Source organism: Sander vitreus, chromosome 12 (assembly GCF_031162955.1).
Source record: "Sander vitreus isolate 19-12246 chromosome 12, sanVit1, whole genome shotgun sequence".
Classification (NCBI taxonomy): Eukaryota; Metazoa; Chordata; class Actinopteri; order Perciformes; family Percidae; genus Sander; species Sander vitreus.
The window spans coordinates 12,671,519-12,688,993 of NC_135866.1; the positions used below are offsets into that span (position 1 = coordinate 12,671,519).

The 17,475-nt window shown below is 43.1% G+C and overlaps 1 protein-coding gene across 6 annotated transcripts in view; it reads right to left on the reverse strand.

The window, feature by feature from the left end:
* znf521 (zinc finger protein 521) overlaps nt 1-17,475 on the reverse strand; it is a 90,297-nt gene that overhangs the window by 69,484 nt on the left and 3,338 nt on the right. For 3 of the 6 annotated variants that reach the window (XM_078263891.1, XM_078263889.1, XM_078263887.1), the window contains exons 2-3: nt 12,879-12,935; nt 5,631-5,831 (exon numbers count right to left, since the gene is read on the reverse strand). Coding sequence is in view for 3 of the 6 variants with exons in the window: in XM_078263889.1 (XP_078120015.1) it covers nt 5,631-5,831; nt 12,879-12,935 (258 nt within the window). In the remaining 3 variants the exon portion in view is untranslated. The remainder of the gene's footprint in view (nt 1-5,630; nt 5,832-12,878; nt 12,936-17,475) is intronic. The other 3 variants (XM_078263892.1, XM_078263888.1, XM_078263893.1) reach the window with 2 other exon arrangements.

Here is a 17,475-nt window from a genome sequence, read left to right on the forward strand (position 1 = left end):
TGTCTATGCATATTGAAAAGGACTAATGCCATTTATGTTACAGTTTCTCAGTACGGGCTTATGCCATTTGTGAGACGGAGTCAGTTCAGTCTCATAGCTTCAGCAGGGCAGCCAAAGTCACTTGTGTTACAGAGAGAGGGAGCGGTTTCTTTTATTCAATTGTTTTCCACTTCCACGAGCGTGTGCCAAGGGGGAGGAAAGCGCCGGCTTAACACGCTCTGCAATTCAACACGGCCAGACGCAGTCCTATTAAGATTTAATGTGCCATTCTTCTGCTTGTGCTGCTGTAAAAGACTTGCAGGCTGAGGAAGAGAGTGAACAAAGAGCAGGCAGAGCCAGGGCCAGGGAGAGATGAAGAGAGCAAGAGAAACTGAGACAACCGCTCCATGGCCAGGTCTTTGTCACTCGTCTGAAGTCAGTAGTTTCAGTGTTTTCAGTGCGTGTAGTTCTAGGTGAGTACATAAGATTATCTCTGTTTTGTCCACATGTCGCCCCCGCTATTGTGGCTACCTACTTAAGAAAGAGGTCAACTGGATGAAGTCGCAGCATGTGTTTACCCTCTTGGGCGATGAATTACGTGTCGTCTAAAATGCAGAGTGCAAGCACGCAGGTGCTGTGAGGGATCGTGTGAGCGTGCACGCGTGATAATACGTGTATGGGTGTGTGTTTGCATGCCTAAGCGGATGACTGATTGAGCAGGCAAGTACATGGGAGAGTGTTTTGGATAGAGGGGATGTGAATATGAAGGAGTTACAGTGCTGGCCATCCTCATCTCTGTGATGAACACACAAACACAAGCATAAAAAGCAGGCTCCTCTATTCTTTTTTTTGATTGTTTTCTGCAGGAAATGCAGCCCTATTCTCACAAAGACCAATAAATACTTTATACAGTGCATAATGTGTGTGGTGTGAAGCACTGGGGAGCGAGAAAAAGGGCGTCCTCACGAGGGCATATGCTTTGAATTCCTAATGACACTCCTGTTAACGTTACTGGCACTGTCGCACAGAGAGGAAACGCACAGGGATGCTATGCCGTGGAGTCAAACATCTACTTTAATACTCCCTTTCTTTCTCAGCCTCTCTTTCTCTCCCTACCTATCTCTCTTTCTCCGGTAGACACTCACATAGAACATGCCCCCCACACAAACACATATTCACAGGAAAGACTCGAGCCCAATTCTGAGGGCTCACTCTAGCATGAGGTCTCTTTTCAGTGGCTGTGTTGTGCCAGAAGTAGCTATTCTCCCCTGACCGCCTCTCCTCCTTTCAAAGCCTTGTAATCAGTGTGCTGCTCTTTGTACCAGGATGTCGCAAGACGCCCCGGCAAAAACACAGCAGAAATTCTGATGAACGACAGTGGCTCAGAGATCGGCTAATCAGGTCTTGCTCATGTCGCTTTCCTCTTATGTGAGCCCTTTTGAAGCGAATAAAGTCTTTGCAGTTTGGCACATTCTTCTTGGCAGCCACAAAGCAGCTGTTGGATCAATACACAAAGTTAGTTGAAAAAACCTCCCATACAACCAATAGGAGCCGGTTGGAAACAGTTAGTAGAAAACATGGACTGCCAGGAGCCTGTTCATAGTTGAGGGTATTACTGAATGTTTCCATGCTGCTGACCCAACGACTTGATGTAAATGAATTCAAACACTTCAAACAAACATGTCGTGGTTGAGAATGGAAAGGGGAAAACATATATCAGTGGGTTTAAAAAATTTGCCTTGTTCCCCATTGCAAACAGACTTCATATTAGAAATGTGTCTAAACTATTTCACTCATATTAACATCCTCTTCATTGTGGAGGGATCTTATTGTTTTTCACAGAGTATTAATATTTCATTTGTATTTTTCTCATAAATCTGAAATGTATTTTATTGAAGCTGAGTGCATTTTGCAATGTCTACGGGGAAGAAGAAAGGGGAAATCTACATAATATAAATCCATATATGGCCCAGTTATCTCTCTCTCTTTCTCTGTTGCACCCTCTCTGATTGATTCCTTTATCTGAGGGAAGCAGAAGACATGCTCTGTTTGCTCGCACAGTGGCCGGCAGGAAAACAGAGAAAGACACTTATTAAAAAGGTCATCTCACAGAGGGTTAAAATAGCAGGGCACAGATCACTCTGGGGGGAGCAGCCATGCCCCTCCTCTAGTGAAGGACACAAGAAAAGGTGTTGCTCAAGGGAGCTGGACCCGTAATAAAAGAATGGCCACCAGGCTGACAGCCCATGTGTGCACTGGGCTATTCAAATACCTTCAGAGACACAGAATTGGAGAACTGATAATGAAAAGCTTTGTGAAAATGCAATCTTTTGAATTAAACTCTGAGCTAGATGTGTTATTTTTATTTACAGTGTGGGCTAGCTAGTAAACACAAGTTGAAATGAGCTGAGGAGCAAGGTATTTCTTTGGTGAGTGGGTCTGAGGGCATGTTTCCTTGCCTACCATTGCAATCTCATATCTTGCAGATGAACTGTCTTGTGCCAACTGAAAACAAAAGTCAAACTGTAGACACTGTTTCTCTTTCTCCATGAAGGATCAGTGACAATACAAGGGGTGAGACAGTGAGACAAAGCATTTGTGAAGTGTTTTTGGAAAGGCCTATGGAATAGCAGTGCCTGCAGCCTCCTGTCTCCTCCCTAGGGCAGCCTAAACCCCTATCGGCAGGATGCTGATCCCCACACGGAAACCTGATCCGCAGCCATCCTGGAGCCGAAGGGGGGACGGGGGAGCGCTCTCCCCCCGCGGAGCCCCTCCACTTCTGCTCTGGAGTTAAAGGGGTGCTCTGGGGGAACATTCCTCTAGCCCTGCCCCAGCCAGCCTCCACTCTCAACTCTCTAGAGGAGCATTCTTCCAGCCCTGCCCTAGCCTTCAGTGGGATCTCCTGGGGAGCATTCCTGAAGCCCTGCCCCAGCCCAAGACGGGCTCCCTGGGGATGCATTCCTGCAGCACTCTCTCTCTTTCTCTCTCCCCATCTCCCTCCTTCGTCTTCACTCCCTTTCTCAGACTCTCGCCTTCCTCCGCAGTCCAGCATTAGTGCGATCAATAGCACCGATCGCATCAGGGACACGAGGCAATCCATACCCATGCGCTCCCTTAGCACACTGCAGTGGTCATGGCTTAAGTGCATGGAAAGGTGTTATACCTCTGCCAGACGGGGGGGAGACAATGGCCGCCATTGATCGCAGTGACATGTAACATCTTTCTCTTTTCTCTCTGTCCATCGGGCGTGGTCGACATACAGCTAGAATCTGTTTAGACTTTATTTGGTCTGTTTTGTCTCACTCCTGTGGAGAAACTTGTGTTTTACTGTAGAACGTAGACGCAAAGTATAATGAGGCCCAGAATAAACACGTGAGGTAGTGGGTTTATATAGGCATGTCTGGTTCTGGTAATACAGTGTATACGCTTACACGATATCAGCTGGGGGTAAAAGAGCTGAGTTCTGTCAGGGAACAGCAAGCAAATCTACATTTGTGGATTGGTTCCAGTCAAGCTCTGCAATGTGTTTACCAAAAATACATTTAAAATTGTAAAAATGGAGGGTTTAGCAGGTGCTGGTGGTTGATTAGAAAATGGTTCTAATAAAGGATCCATCTGTGAGTAGAGACTTGATGTAAGGCAGATTAATTGGTCATGGATGTCTACATAATGCCACATAGGAAATCTCCTCCCATATTCCAGAGAAAACACAAACACACACACACACACACACACACACACACACACACACACACACACACACACACACACACACACACACACACACACACACACACATTCACAGTACTTAGTATGCCATCTAGAAGTTTCTTTTCTCCCACTGTGTTTGAATACTAATAGAGTGTTTCTGCACAATCACAATACCCTAATGGCAATTAGATTCTTTTGTTTGGTTTCCACGGGGGCTCTTATCCAAACTCAGTTTTTTTTCATCATTGAGCAATTAAGACTTATTTGTCCGTAAGATTGACATTTTAAAAGCCAGGCTTAATTATTGAAAAAATATGGCTGAGTCAGTCATGACCACATTACAACAGAGCTGAACATAAAAGGCCTGCCCCTGAATCAAATATACAACTCTTATAACATTACTGTTTATCTGCAGAATATTATATACCACCAAATAAGTATAATTTATAATTATAATTTTAATTTTAATTTAAGCAGTGATAGAGCACAGCCCCCTATGACTTAAATAATACCCTTTGTGTTTTATTTGCTAAGTTCCTCAAACAGACAGTCCACAAATCTGTGCTGGCTTGATGGAATTTGGTGTTACACTGAAAGAAAATGGTGGCAGGAGGTTCGGCACTTAGTCTACCTCAAACCAATGAATGCTTTTGATGGATGACAGTAATGTGAAAGAGAACAGTGCATTGATTTTCACACCTTTAGTCAACTGAGTGTTACTTTGAATTAGCACACACACCAGCACACCCGAGGCACACACATGCGCATACATGTACACATACAGTACATGTACACAAGCACACCTACACATGCAGTCGCTCTTCCTATGAACATGCATGCATTTCTGCTTAAATTAACCCCAATGTGGGCATGACAAAATTCACACGTGCACGCTTATATACACACACATGCACACACAAACAAACACAGGACTTGGCTCGTGAGTCTTGCAGTTAATGGAAAATCTTTGTAAAACTTGTGGGATATCTACCCTATAATTTGTGGCTTGCTGATTGTGGGTTGTAAAATATGAAATCAAACTGCGCTTGAATGTAAACAGAAAAGAGACTACACTAGCCTTCTCATGAACAGTGCTTTGACTTTGCTTTGAAATGAAAAACGGTAACTTCTGTACTACATTAGAAATCTGACCGTTACATATTAGCCTGTCCATGTTCTGTTTCTGAACAACATAGTAAGAGACAAGGTCTATGCCCAAACATGGGGAAATGTGTGTCAATTGGTGTTTCTCAATGCGGGCCCATCAGGACGCGTAAAGGAGGACAGCAAGTCCAGGAGAAGCACATGGAAACCTTCAGTTCACATCATTAGTTCTGTCTGCCACCTTGTCAAAGTATTTATAGCCCTATTCATCCATCAACAGGTCAATGACACAGTCTGCCAATGGCATCCTTCTCTTTCAGTCCCACTAGGTATTACTACTGCAGCGAGCTAGCATTGGGACCAGCTAAGGGACTTTCCTGGAGCAAGGATCCGTTTCCAGTTGGTGGTCTGGTTACTGTGGGACTTCGTAGCTGCATTATACATTTCAGTGAAATGTTAGAATTAGTATAGTGCTGTGTAAAATGTTACACTGAAACAGACAAGGACACAATGCACATACTATAAATACACATACTGTAGCCTACAGTGATCTAATTATAAGGACACATGGATGCCTATTTGTATGCCATGCCTGTAGATATTGATGTACAGCACATATAAATAATGTGCTATGTGTGTGTGAGGCCTGTGTGTGTCTGTTTTGTTGGATATCTACCAAGGAAACTGGTAGTCTGGTGTTGTGCTCCCCTCGGTGCAGTGTACTAACACACATAGTGTGGCATATTCTCTGGTGAAGACATAGAGCGAGAGTAGGAGTGGGAGAAGAGCTGAGTGGCAGAGTGGAGGGGAGGCTCGGTGGGCTGAACGTTGTTTACCTGTCAGCTGGCATTGATTAATCTTGTGTTCGGTGAGATCGCTCAGTGACTCGAACACCTGCCGGCAGCTGTCGCAGCTGTGCAGCGCAGGCTCCTCGTCGTCCTCCTCTCCCTCCTCTCCTTCCTCTGGAGAGAGCAGCCTCTTCCTCAGACGCCCGGTCTCACCATCCTCCGCCGCCCTCTCGAGGGCGCACTCTGGATCTGCCGAGCCACAGTAAATGACAGCACCACATAGTCAGAGGGGTGACCCACACAGTGAGGTAACACAGCGTCCTCTGGGTGACAATAAAATGGATTTCTAGACTCTGGATTTAATAAAAACAATAATAAAAGCTGTAATAAAAATGCAGGTTCAATTTGGTCCTCTGTAACTCAACCACTCATGCCATAACAGAACTATGGGCAGGTGAGGGTGAGAGATATACAGGCACACACAGACAAGGTGGCACGATGCTTACACACACACACACACACACACACACACACACAAATCTAATACACACATGCACACACACACCTCTGTTATTAGAAATGGTTTTACGTTGTGTTTGCCCTGCTTCACCCAAGCAAAACTTCAGTATATGAAACTAGACTGATGGGAATATGTGTAGTTAATAAATCCTGGATTGCAGTTTTGGCTCGACCAAAGAAATATAAAATTCAGCCAGTGTGTGCTGAATTGCATCAGTCAGCGTCTATCAAAGGAGACAGACCTTGCCATAATATCCAGACATCTAGGCCAGAACTGTGGATGTATGGTGCACAGTAAGACACGCAAAACAGAGATTGGTGTGTGTTAGGCTGTCGTCACGACACACTTCCCTAAATTATTCAGCTTTGCTCGCAGGCAGCCGCGGGTCGCACACATCAATATTCTTCAATCCATCTGCAGTTTTGTCTCTTGTTGGCTTTGTGCTGCAGCAGTGCCAGGGGTGGGCGACTGACTGAACCAGGACTAAGAATCATCTTTCAAGATACCAGTCTAATACTAAGTTCTTCACCTGATGAAAACATTCGGACTACAAATCAAACCTTGCATTGTTCACTCACAGTGCACCATAAACATCTTCACTCATAATCTACATCTACACTCAGAAGCAAAGTAAATCTGGCTTGCAACAGCATCTAATAAATAGGCAGCATGGCCTGCAGGCCTCTTGCTCCCCTGCTGTGACATTACACTTCACAATAAGACTGATTAAAAAGCCATACTTACAATCAAACAATCATGCCACCCTGGTTAAGGCTTTGTCAGGCAGAAGAGCCTTTGCACTTCACTGGCAGCCATTTTAAGCCCTACTGATGCAAGTGTTCCTCAGCTTGTCCTGAAACTCCGGAGGGGAACATTAGGAGAAAGCCTGTTTTTTGTCTAGCACACATTTAACAGTGCTTGAGGACAAAAGGCGTATGTTGCACCAATGCGCACAGGTGTGGGTGTATATTATATACCGGGTGTCTATATACATGGGCGGCCATTTTAAATCCTCCTTCTGTAGGGTGCTCTTAAACTGTGAAATTCCTTGAGGAAAGGCGTTCCAGAACTCATCCAGGCCACCCAGGATTTTTCCTTTCCCCCACTTGCGCCAAGTATTGATGTAACTTCACACCCTCCATTGTCCTTCCCTCTTGGCGACTGAGACTCTCGGAACATGCCCTCTAAAAATATCAGCACTGTGGTCCCCAGTGGGACCATGCAGAACAGAACAGAAGGTGTTTCAAGAAAATGAAAATCCCAACCCAATCCTCACAGATGCAGGCCTTTCTTGCTCTGGGGGGAAACACTTCTGACTGAGGCCAAAAGCCACACAATATAGACTAATGATTCATCCACACACAGAGACACAGAATTCACAATATGCACTGAAATGTGAACACGTCATGTCTTTTTTTCCAACGGCCTTTATGAATCATTAATTTCTCTAATATTACAGCTCAGTACTGTCAGAGAAAACAAATGATGGCTACATTTAAGCATTTTATGTTTTATCGGCAATAAAAAACCATTTCTCAGTGCAGGATGAATGCATTTTGTTCAATTGTTCGTATTAAGTTGATATTCTCATATTGTTTCAATAGATCTACGATAAGGACAAATAATTCAGAGAAACTGGGAAATTTAAGAGATTAAAACCCAAAGAGCTTTATGCATGTGTGATTTTTTTGGGGGATTTTCACTTGTTTTCGTCATCACTGACCTTCATCGCTCACGGTGTCTGCGACGTTCACACAATATCATCGAGCACCACACACACTCCAGTCATGGACTGTTCTCTATCCTCCCGTCTGGGAGACGTTACAGGAGCCTTAGGAGTTGCACCAGCAGGCTCAGAAACAACGCTGCTCAACACCAAGACCCAACACTAGCCCCTGCCCCCACCCAACGCCGCCCCTCTCCCTGATTTCTCAGAACTCTATGCACTTTGGGGGGGGAGGGGGGGATGGGCTTGACATGGCAAGGTCACGTCCAACCCTGGCATTAAAGAGCCACGTCAATACTGAGGTTCCTGGGCCTCTGGGCCTCATACAGTAATCCATCAGATCAGGACATCCTCTTCTACCAGTCTCTACAGGCTGGACAGCAGATCAATACCAGCATGCTTGGAATGGCTGACAATCACATGTGGAATATGGTGGGAAGACGTGTGGCATATTGAGAATTTTTCATCATGCCTGACGCCCTTGTTAATAATTTTGTTAATCAGCTTGGCAATGTTAGTACAGAAGGTAAGGACAAGAGGGAAGCTACATTGACCGCTGATCCATGTTATGATAAGGTCAGCTCGATGTAAGATGACTGAGAAATTATTCATAAGGGGAATATGATGAAGATCTGACTGAAAGGACACATTTTTAATCTTCATGGTACTAAAATTGCATTAGTTTTGAATTAATAAAACGTGGAAATCTGAATGGTGATTGACATCTTTATAGCCATGTAATATCTGCCTGAGTTCGAGTCCATCCATCATACACACTCTTGTCTCTTATGGTGCCTAGCGACATTTATCATGCCACAACTTTCATCTTGTGAGTTGAAGAGTCCCCTGGACCCCCCACCCTTATATTATTGAATATTTCTGCTCTTAAATATTTATAACCTTTTAATTGATATTCTCTTCTCTGCTCCCTCAGCCCCACCAGGGACCAATGGTCCCTAGCAGGGAAGCCTACATGTCCCCCCACTGTCTGGCCCACACACTGAGATAGGCATAGGCAGAGACACTGACCACGGGGAGAGGAGGAAGGGCATGAATGTACAGGAATACTCAAAGAAGGAAAAAAAAAAACAAAGGTCTGGCCAGGATAACCTCAATAGAATTAAGATCTTTTCATGAACCCTGTCTTTACCGCGCTGGGTATTTTATGTCTAACCCTAAGCCTAAGCTTTAAAGTTTAATGAAATATTAAGCACATAGAACAAGGAAAAGAGACACGGAAAAGTTTTTGTTGGGTACTAAGCCATTTTTGTAATGCAACATGTGTCGATGTCAGTGTTTTAAACTGATTTGGTTCCAAAACACTGTGCACGATAAAGCATGAAATCACTCAGGGCTATGTTCTTACTTGCCTGTAGATACAGTATGTCTAGCTCCATCAGGCTAGTCTCTGTGTTTTTCTTTGTGCAATGAAAGACTTTAGTGTCGAAAACATCATTACTAGCTCAACCATCTCCTCATTTCCCCATCATTTCCCAGAGATCCTGATCCTACGATGCCCCCTCCCCGGCAACCCACCCTACAACCACCCACCCCCAAGTACGAATTAAGAATTTATTTTAACCAGCAAGCAGCTTCTGTCGACACATGTCGGCGGGCCTGATCAAAGGTGAGTGCGCTCCTTTATCAGAGTGAGGGAGGCTGTCAGAAATAGGAGGACATTAAGATTGAATAACCTTCACACGGTTGCCGGCACCTCATTATTTAAGAATCTAAAACTTTTGCAGAGCACCCGCCATATATAGGTCACACACATTCTAATGCCACATGTGCCTCAGAGTGTATCCTCCTCTGTGTGGATGGGATTTGGGGGCTCTCCAGTTAGACCGTCACATCCACTGATCCCCCATCATTAAAGATGTCATGATCCGACAACATGGCTATACGCTTGACACTTGCTAGATTGTTAACGATCCTCAAGAATTTGCATGGGGGGAGTCTGTGTTCATATGGTCGGTGCATGCAATTTGAGTTATCTGCTTCAAGTCCCCCAGATTCATATTAAGGACTAATTGCTGTTTAATATATTGGTGCATTTGAAATTTTAAAGTAGATTAGAGGAGGTGTTTATCAAAAGTGATCTCCCCCCTCTCTCTCTCTCTCTCTCTCTCTCTCTCTCTCTCTCTCTCTCTCTCTCTCTCTCTCTCTCTCTCTCTCTCTCTCTCCCTCTCTCTCTCTCTCTCTCTCTCTCTCTCTCTCTCTCTCCCTCTCTCTCTCTCTCTCTCTCTCTCCCTCTCTCTCTCCCTCTCTCGCTCTCTCTCCCTCTCTCTCTCTCTCTCTCTCTCTCTCTCTCTCTCTTATTAACACATTACAAGCTCAACGTGATGCGCTGACAGCCAAGTGTTTCCCACCTTGTTTTATGTTACAAAAGAAAACTTGCAATATATTTATGAAAATGTTATATTGCGTGCTGAGATAAAGATAAAGAGTAGCAGAGAGAGAGAGGAAAAAGGAAAGGTGCTAAACAAATACATGAGGAATGAGAACAAACATGATGACAACATAGAGAGCACAACATGAAGGAAGCAGCACATATAGTCACAGGTATACAGATGGCATCATCCACCATTAAAATCTCAACCTCCAAAAAAAATAATGATATGAGCACACAAAAAAGAATGGAAATGAAAGCAGCTGAATGAGAAACAACATTTGAAAATACCAAACGCTCTCTTTTTCTCTCTCTCACCCTGTCTCATTCCCTCACTCACAGGGAGTGATAATATTGAACGGAGTGCCTTGCTATGCCATTAGAGCAGTAAAACATCAAAGGAAATGAATAATAGAGAATATGATTTTCTGAAGTGGTGGAGTGAAAGAGTCCTTTCCTCTTCCTGCTGTAGTGAGCCCTGCAGTACATTGATCTGTGGGCAGCCTGAGCCAGAGCCAGAGTCTCAGACACCGCACCACTACGCTACACTACTCTACACTACGGCACCTTGCCACCCAGACACCCCTTTAGATCTCTTTAACACTTCTATTTGCCTCAGTCCACTCCACTTTGACAGAGCTGACACCCTCTTCCAAAAAACAGTCTCAATTTGACATAGCCGAGAGCAAAATAAAGAAAGAAAGGGATGTATATATAAGTGAGAAGAAAAAGCATGGAGCATGTGGTTATAATTACACACAGGCAGCGCAGTGGTAAAGCCAAGCTGCAGATCTTAAGCCTGTTCGACACTCTCTGGGTAAAAAAGCGCAATGCCTCATTAAATCTTAGATATCACACTGTTCCTGCCTCTCTATACTATGCATAATACTGTCTATCTTTTAGAGGGCCTCTTTTGTTAGCATTTCTCCTTTGCCTTTGCTACATATCAAACATGAATGAGAAACAGGATCCAGGGCCTGCAGAACACTTGCAGGGTTACAGAAGAGCACAACTGGGGGTCTACTTATGAGGCAGATCTAGACACCACGTCTGATTAAGCCCTTGGCTTGTCAGGAGTCTAATGGCTATTGTAGCCGTGTCCGTCAAAGTGACGAATGCATGAAAAGCAGGTAAGCTTTTCCACTGCTTTCCAATTTGAAGTTAAAAAGGGCTTATTTGGGCAGTGGTTTAGAAGGATGAATTACTGCTGTTACGATAAAGACACGAGCGGGGGGTGAAACATTTTAAAAGTTGGAGGAGACAAATTGGCAAATAGCAAAAGCAATCTCCCAGCATCTTAAAAGTGTACCGCCACAAACAACACTTTTCCCATTGACCATCCGTCAAGCTGCATCCTGAGAGAGGGTTAAAAAATAAATCAGTCAGACGAAGTCAAATGAGGAAAGTGAGAAATTAATTTGTGCGCCCTCCTGATTTCTCCACAGGCAGACATCGATCATGTGGCGGCTGTCTCCCCTCACTCTGGAGATAGAGGTGGTGGAGGGATGGTGAGAGGGGAGATTCGTGTGTCTGAGGGGGTCGTTGTAATCAGGCACACTCATTAGCTCTACTTTGGCTCAGGATGACAGGAGGTCTCCGAGGCAAGTCTGCCTTTTATGCCCAGTCCTTCATCTCTTGAGCCGGGGTTAGAGGGGCTAAGGAGGCGGTTTCTTTCCACAGAACCACCCACCAATACCTATCAATACGCATTAACTCAGCGGCAGATAGATATCTGCTTTTTGCAGAGATGAACAAAAATTTTACAAAAATCTTTACTGGCATATCTGATCAATTACACACTAAAGGGTCAATCGAAAACACATGCGAGGAATGATGGATAACACCAAAAGTCAGAACCTGCTGGTGATGTCTGAGGCCCAAATCTACCTCTAAATACCTACTAGATGCTAAAGTGTAGGTTTGCAGAGAAAACTGAAACAATAATACTGTAGTCATAAACAGCTGAGAAAAGCCCGGACCTATTGTAGTGGTGCATGCTTCTGTCTTTTGCACAGGAGCACTTAGAAAGCTATGGGTAAATGCTGGACTAATGTGGCAGCCTAGGAGTACCCAGGGTCCCCAGCCTGCTGGGCAAAACCATCCATATCGGGTTTAAAATAACCACGCCTGAGACTTAACCTTTACCAGAGACAAATGAAATGAAAATATACAGTGTGGTGCATCAGGAGCAGGCTTCATTCATAGGGGGCTTTCTGCTAGCCTGACCTGAATTACCGCTCTGTTCCTGGAGGGCCACTGTGAATGGCACGCGTGGAGACAGGACACATTCATCTGGGTAGCTCTATTCTACATCATACAGAGGGTTGGGAAACAAAGAGTCTAAAAAAACACAAGGACAGCTATAAGCACACCTGCATGTATGCATGCACACAAACAAAGAGGAAAAGCTACACCGTTCTGCCCTTTCCCTATAAAAACACATGCAACCATGCAGTTTACAGTATGAAAACCTCAAAAACAGGAAAGACAGTTTGTGTCATTCTGAACCCAACAAATACTTTACAGACAAACAGACACACACACACACACACACACACACACACACACACACACACACACACACACACACACACACACACACACACACACACATGATCCACTTTCCAGCCGAAAATGATGAAATATGAAATGGAGCATTACCGCTTGGAATGGCAGTCTGCCCAGGACTGTGCTGGTCCTCTGTCACATTGTCTTCTACTGCCAGAAAAAAGAGAAGGGGGGGGGGGAGAGAAGAGGGAAAGAAACCGTTAACAGTGAAAAACAACTTAGACACATTGAGATTTCCTTCTTTTTTATTATTTACTATTGAGATTTTCTGTATGGAAACTCCAAGAGATTTCAACAGCTTTCGACAGCTCAACCTTTGGTTTGGGAATCGACACGAGCCTTTCATATGTATGAGGTTTGGCAACAAGGCAAACAGCCACCCAAGTATATAACAAATTGGACTGGGTAATGATGAGATGAATTATGAATGTCTCCTATGAAACGTCCTCCCATCATCAACAGTGACCAAGGAAAAAACACGTTGATGACTGCATTAGTAAGAAGATTGTGTATAGTGTCTTGGTTAGCTACATTAGATAGGTATGAAAAAGAAGATTTGTAAATTCCACTATAAATATGGACCTTCTTAAAGCTGACTGTGATCCAAACTTAAATGCAAAGAAAACATAAATGCATGTGTCATAACAACCAAAGCAGCTGCAAAGTGCTTTTGCTTTTGAACAGGATGACTGAAAAAATTGTGACAGCTGGATCGGCACTGAAACCCACTCATTAGGCGCATGGCAAGTTAACCACTTTTGACGTTTTGACAAAATCATGGCCTTGAAAAACACAACTTCTGTTTAGTAAAAGGTAAGAACCTTTTACATTGGAGCCTTTTTGTAACTGGTGAGAGTTCCTTGTGGCATGTCAAGTCCGAGAAATAAAATGGTTTTTAACAGCAGGAAGAGAACAAAAGAGTCTCCCACCTGTTCCATGTAAAATGAGGGTCTCACTGAGGACTTCTTACGCCTCTGCGTTCCACCCCTGCAGTTGAAATGCATTCTCCATTATGTCTTTTCTTTCTAGCCTTTCATTTTCCTGGGCAAAAAGGAAAGGGGGAGTCTGACAGGACCTCCCAGTAGGGGAGTGTGGCAGTGACTGCCAAAGCTGGCGCACTTTTAAAATCGCACAAAATATCCTGTACTTTGCATAATTAAGGCAGGATCCTATGGTGGCAGAAGCCCCCTCAGGGGAACAAGAGTCAGTGTCAAGCAGGGTGTCAAACATCAGTGAAAAATGAACAGGAAAGTGTTGAGCTGTTTCTTATAAAGATGGCAAACAACGGAACAACTACGTTTCACTGTCAGGCCAACCAAAACTGAATTCCAAAGGAATTCCTGTGAGAAGCTTTTATTCAAAATAACCTTTGTAAAGAAATGCCACTATTCACGCAATACATATAAGAATGTCTGATCGGGACAATTATATTTGATGTACACAAAAATGCTAAACAAACATTTATGGTTCTGGCAATTAATTAGCTAAATCAATTAAAAGTGATGGAATAGACATAGTTGGACACCATGGAGGTATATCCCTCGGAACCACCAAAGAGGACTGTATCAGCCAACACAGAAAGCTTGTCCTGTTAAAGGAGGCCTCAGTGAATGACGCCCTGAGAGTTTAATGAGTTTCTCCAGCACTGTTGAGCGCCTTGCATCTAGGATCATTTAAATGGGCTAGGGATGGGGGTCCTAATAAATCCCCCAGGGTTCTATCAGAGATTGGCGGTGGGAGCTGGAGTTTCTGTTTTGATTACCGTCCCTGTTGGTGAGATGAGGGAGTTCAGGCAGAAAATTCTATTTCACAATGCCATAAGAACTTAAACATTACAGCAGTTTGCAATGATTTGTCACCACTGTGAACATATTAAAAGTGTTGTCACTTAAAGTACACAACTTCCATCACAGTGCAAATACTTTTTTTTAATTTGCACCTGTCTTTTGGATAATTAATAAATAGCTGGGAGCGATCATAGAGGGTGAGCTGTCAAAGTAAGGGCAGGCTCCTGTGATGTATTATACGAGCTGGACATCTGATCAACAATCACAAGACACTAGAAATACAAATAGCTGGACAGTTTTAATTAAAATACTTGAAAGCATGATCACTTCGTAATGACAATAACTTCAACTGAATAGCCCACATTGTTTTTAATGCATCACCGCTATCAGTTAATTAATGTTTAACAAGGTACAGTGTATCATTCAGGCAGTGACAAACTGTAATCATGCTGCTAGGTTTTGTTGATATATGCCAAACACACTGGGGACCATTTCAGCACTGCTCCTTTGATTTTCAAAACGCAGAGCAGGAAATATATAATCCCACAACAAGTGGCACAGCATTAAAGGCCACTAATTAACACACTGGCCACACACAAAAATGACTGTAGAGTAACTGCCATTGTATTGAAAGGAACAATCCCCAAGACAGGACATTTCCTTTTTAGGGATGAATTAATTTTCTACAGATAGGGGAGCAAAACAAGAAGCGAAAAACAAAACGCACTATAAAAAAACAAAAGAATACAAACTTGAACAGATTGATCACCACATGCACAGCCCATGATACATCACACCTGCATACAACTAATGATTTAATAGACATGAATAAGCAAAACATGACAAACTCTCAGCAGCTCGGACCTCTCCTAATCCATCAAATGAATTCCTGCTGTGTCAGAGAGTAGAGTGAAGAGCGTATATATGCACAAAAACACGTGTGTATAATTACCGTATATTTCTTGGCTTTTTATTATGGATTGCCACGTATTTGTTTGTGTGGACGCTTGTGTGTGTGGATATCACGCAGCACTTCTCAGACATAAAAAAAAAAAAGCCCTGAGTGTGTTCCTGGATATGCGTGACTCATCTGCTTGGTTACAGCCAGCTTGGACGATACAGTGCCTAACACAATGGCTGTGTAATCCGCCCTGACTGACCGGGAAGGAGACGCTCGCCACAGGGACTACAACTCAATTTAGCTCGGGTCAAAAGGTCAACTCTCCTCAATTAGGGCTGGGAAGGGAGGGAGGAGGACACACACTGCACATGAATAACTTTCTTAATGAGCATTATTTGAACTGGTGATTAATGTCATAAATAATTTGCAATAGAGGAGCATGTTAATCACATTGCATAATATTTGTAATCCTTCATTATATTGCCATACTGTAAGCAAATCATAAGAGCAAAGAATGAACTCTACCAGTACCAATAAAAAACTGTCATGAATCAATAATCCCTTTTATGCAATTATTGCAAATTTAGCTTCCAAAAAAATATTCATGCTATTCATACAGGAAAAAGAGACAGATGCAAATAAGCAACATATCATTTCATTTGCAGCAGTGATGGAAATCAATCACTGAACAAGAACTATTTCTCCATGTGACAGACAATCCATGACAACAAGAGAGACACATGCCATGGAATAAGAAGAGATATCGGCCAGCTCCCGCGACACCCAGTCCAACACACTGAGCCGCATGTCAAGAGCACTGACAGCCGTGCTAATGGGATTTTTCCACGGCTCCATCATAATTTCCTTAATGATAATACTAACCATATTTTTGTGTCACATTAGAAAAGTGTTAATGGGTGTTATGCCACAGATCATTAATTGTGAACAGACTGGAATACTGCAGCTTCCTAAAAACTAAGAATGACGCAACTGTTAATAGGCATTTTAACAGGGGAGGAAAAAATAGAGCTGAGTACATTTCTGCGTTTTTTAATTGCTCAAATTAAGGAGAGGCCTTTATGACATACTGAATACAGTGTGTATTTAAAATAAAATCAAATGAGTTTTTGAGTAGTTCCTATGATACAAATACTTGAGCTTAAAGGTGCAATCACCCTTTTTTGTCACACGGGCCTATGCCTATAGGGAGTGAAAGGGGGAATGGTTATGGGTCTCTGGGCATAATGGACACGATCAAGTTTCTTTTCTCCAAAAAGAAAAGCTGTGGGTTTAAAAAAATACATATCTATTTTAGTTTCTCTTGATAGGTCACATTTTAATAGCAGTTTCATTCACCTGACATGAAGGGAAATAAAAATGTGCTTCAAGTCTAACCTCTTTATGTCTGAGCAGAGGAATTTTAATATAAAACTGATTCACTTTCATTTTAACACACCCTTCATAGATTTCATAAATCAACCTGTTCTAAAGAGTTTATATTTAAAGTGTAAAATAATATTTCTATTAATGTATAGCCAAGCAAAACTCATTCACTGGCGATAAATTTCAGCTACTCCAAAATATTAAATATTTAAGGTGTACATGACACAGCGCTGATTTCATGACAACCTCTATACTTAAAGTAAATGGCGCAGAAAATATATTTATATATGCGGATGACAGACCTGGAAATTTCCTCCTCAGCCAATAAACACATCAGGCTTGAGACTGTCATTTGTGCTCCAAATGAAAATATCAACCCAGCCTCATATTATTCAGGAAGTGCTGTAGGATGGGCAACGTGGCAGTCATCACACGCTACATGCAGAATTTGGAGTGAGATCCTCCTTCCTCGCTGCAATGACTGAGGCAATGTGCTGACCCAAAGCCTCTGCACATCAAAACAAAATTACAATGTGGCTACAGTTGAGAAATGTAGATGGCCTAGGATTGAGTAAATGTCAGTGGCTAGGGTGAAGTGTTTGCATATAAGCGAATGATG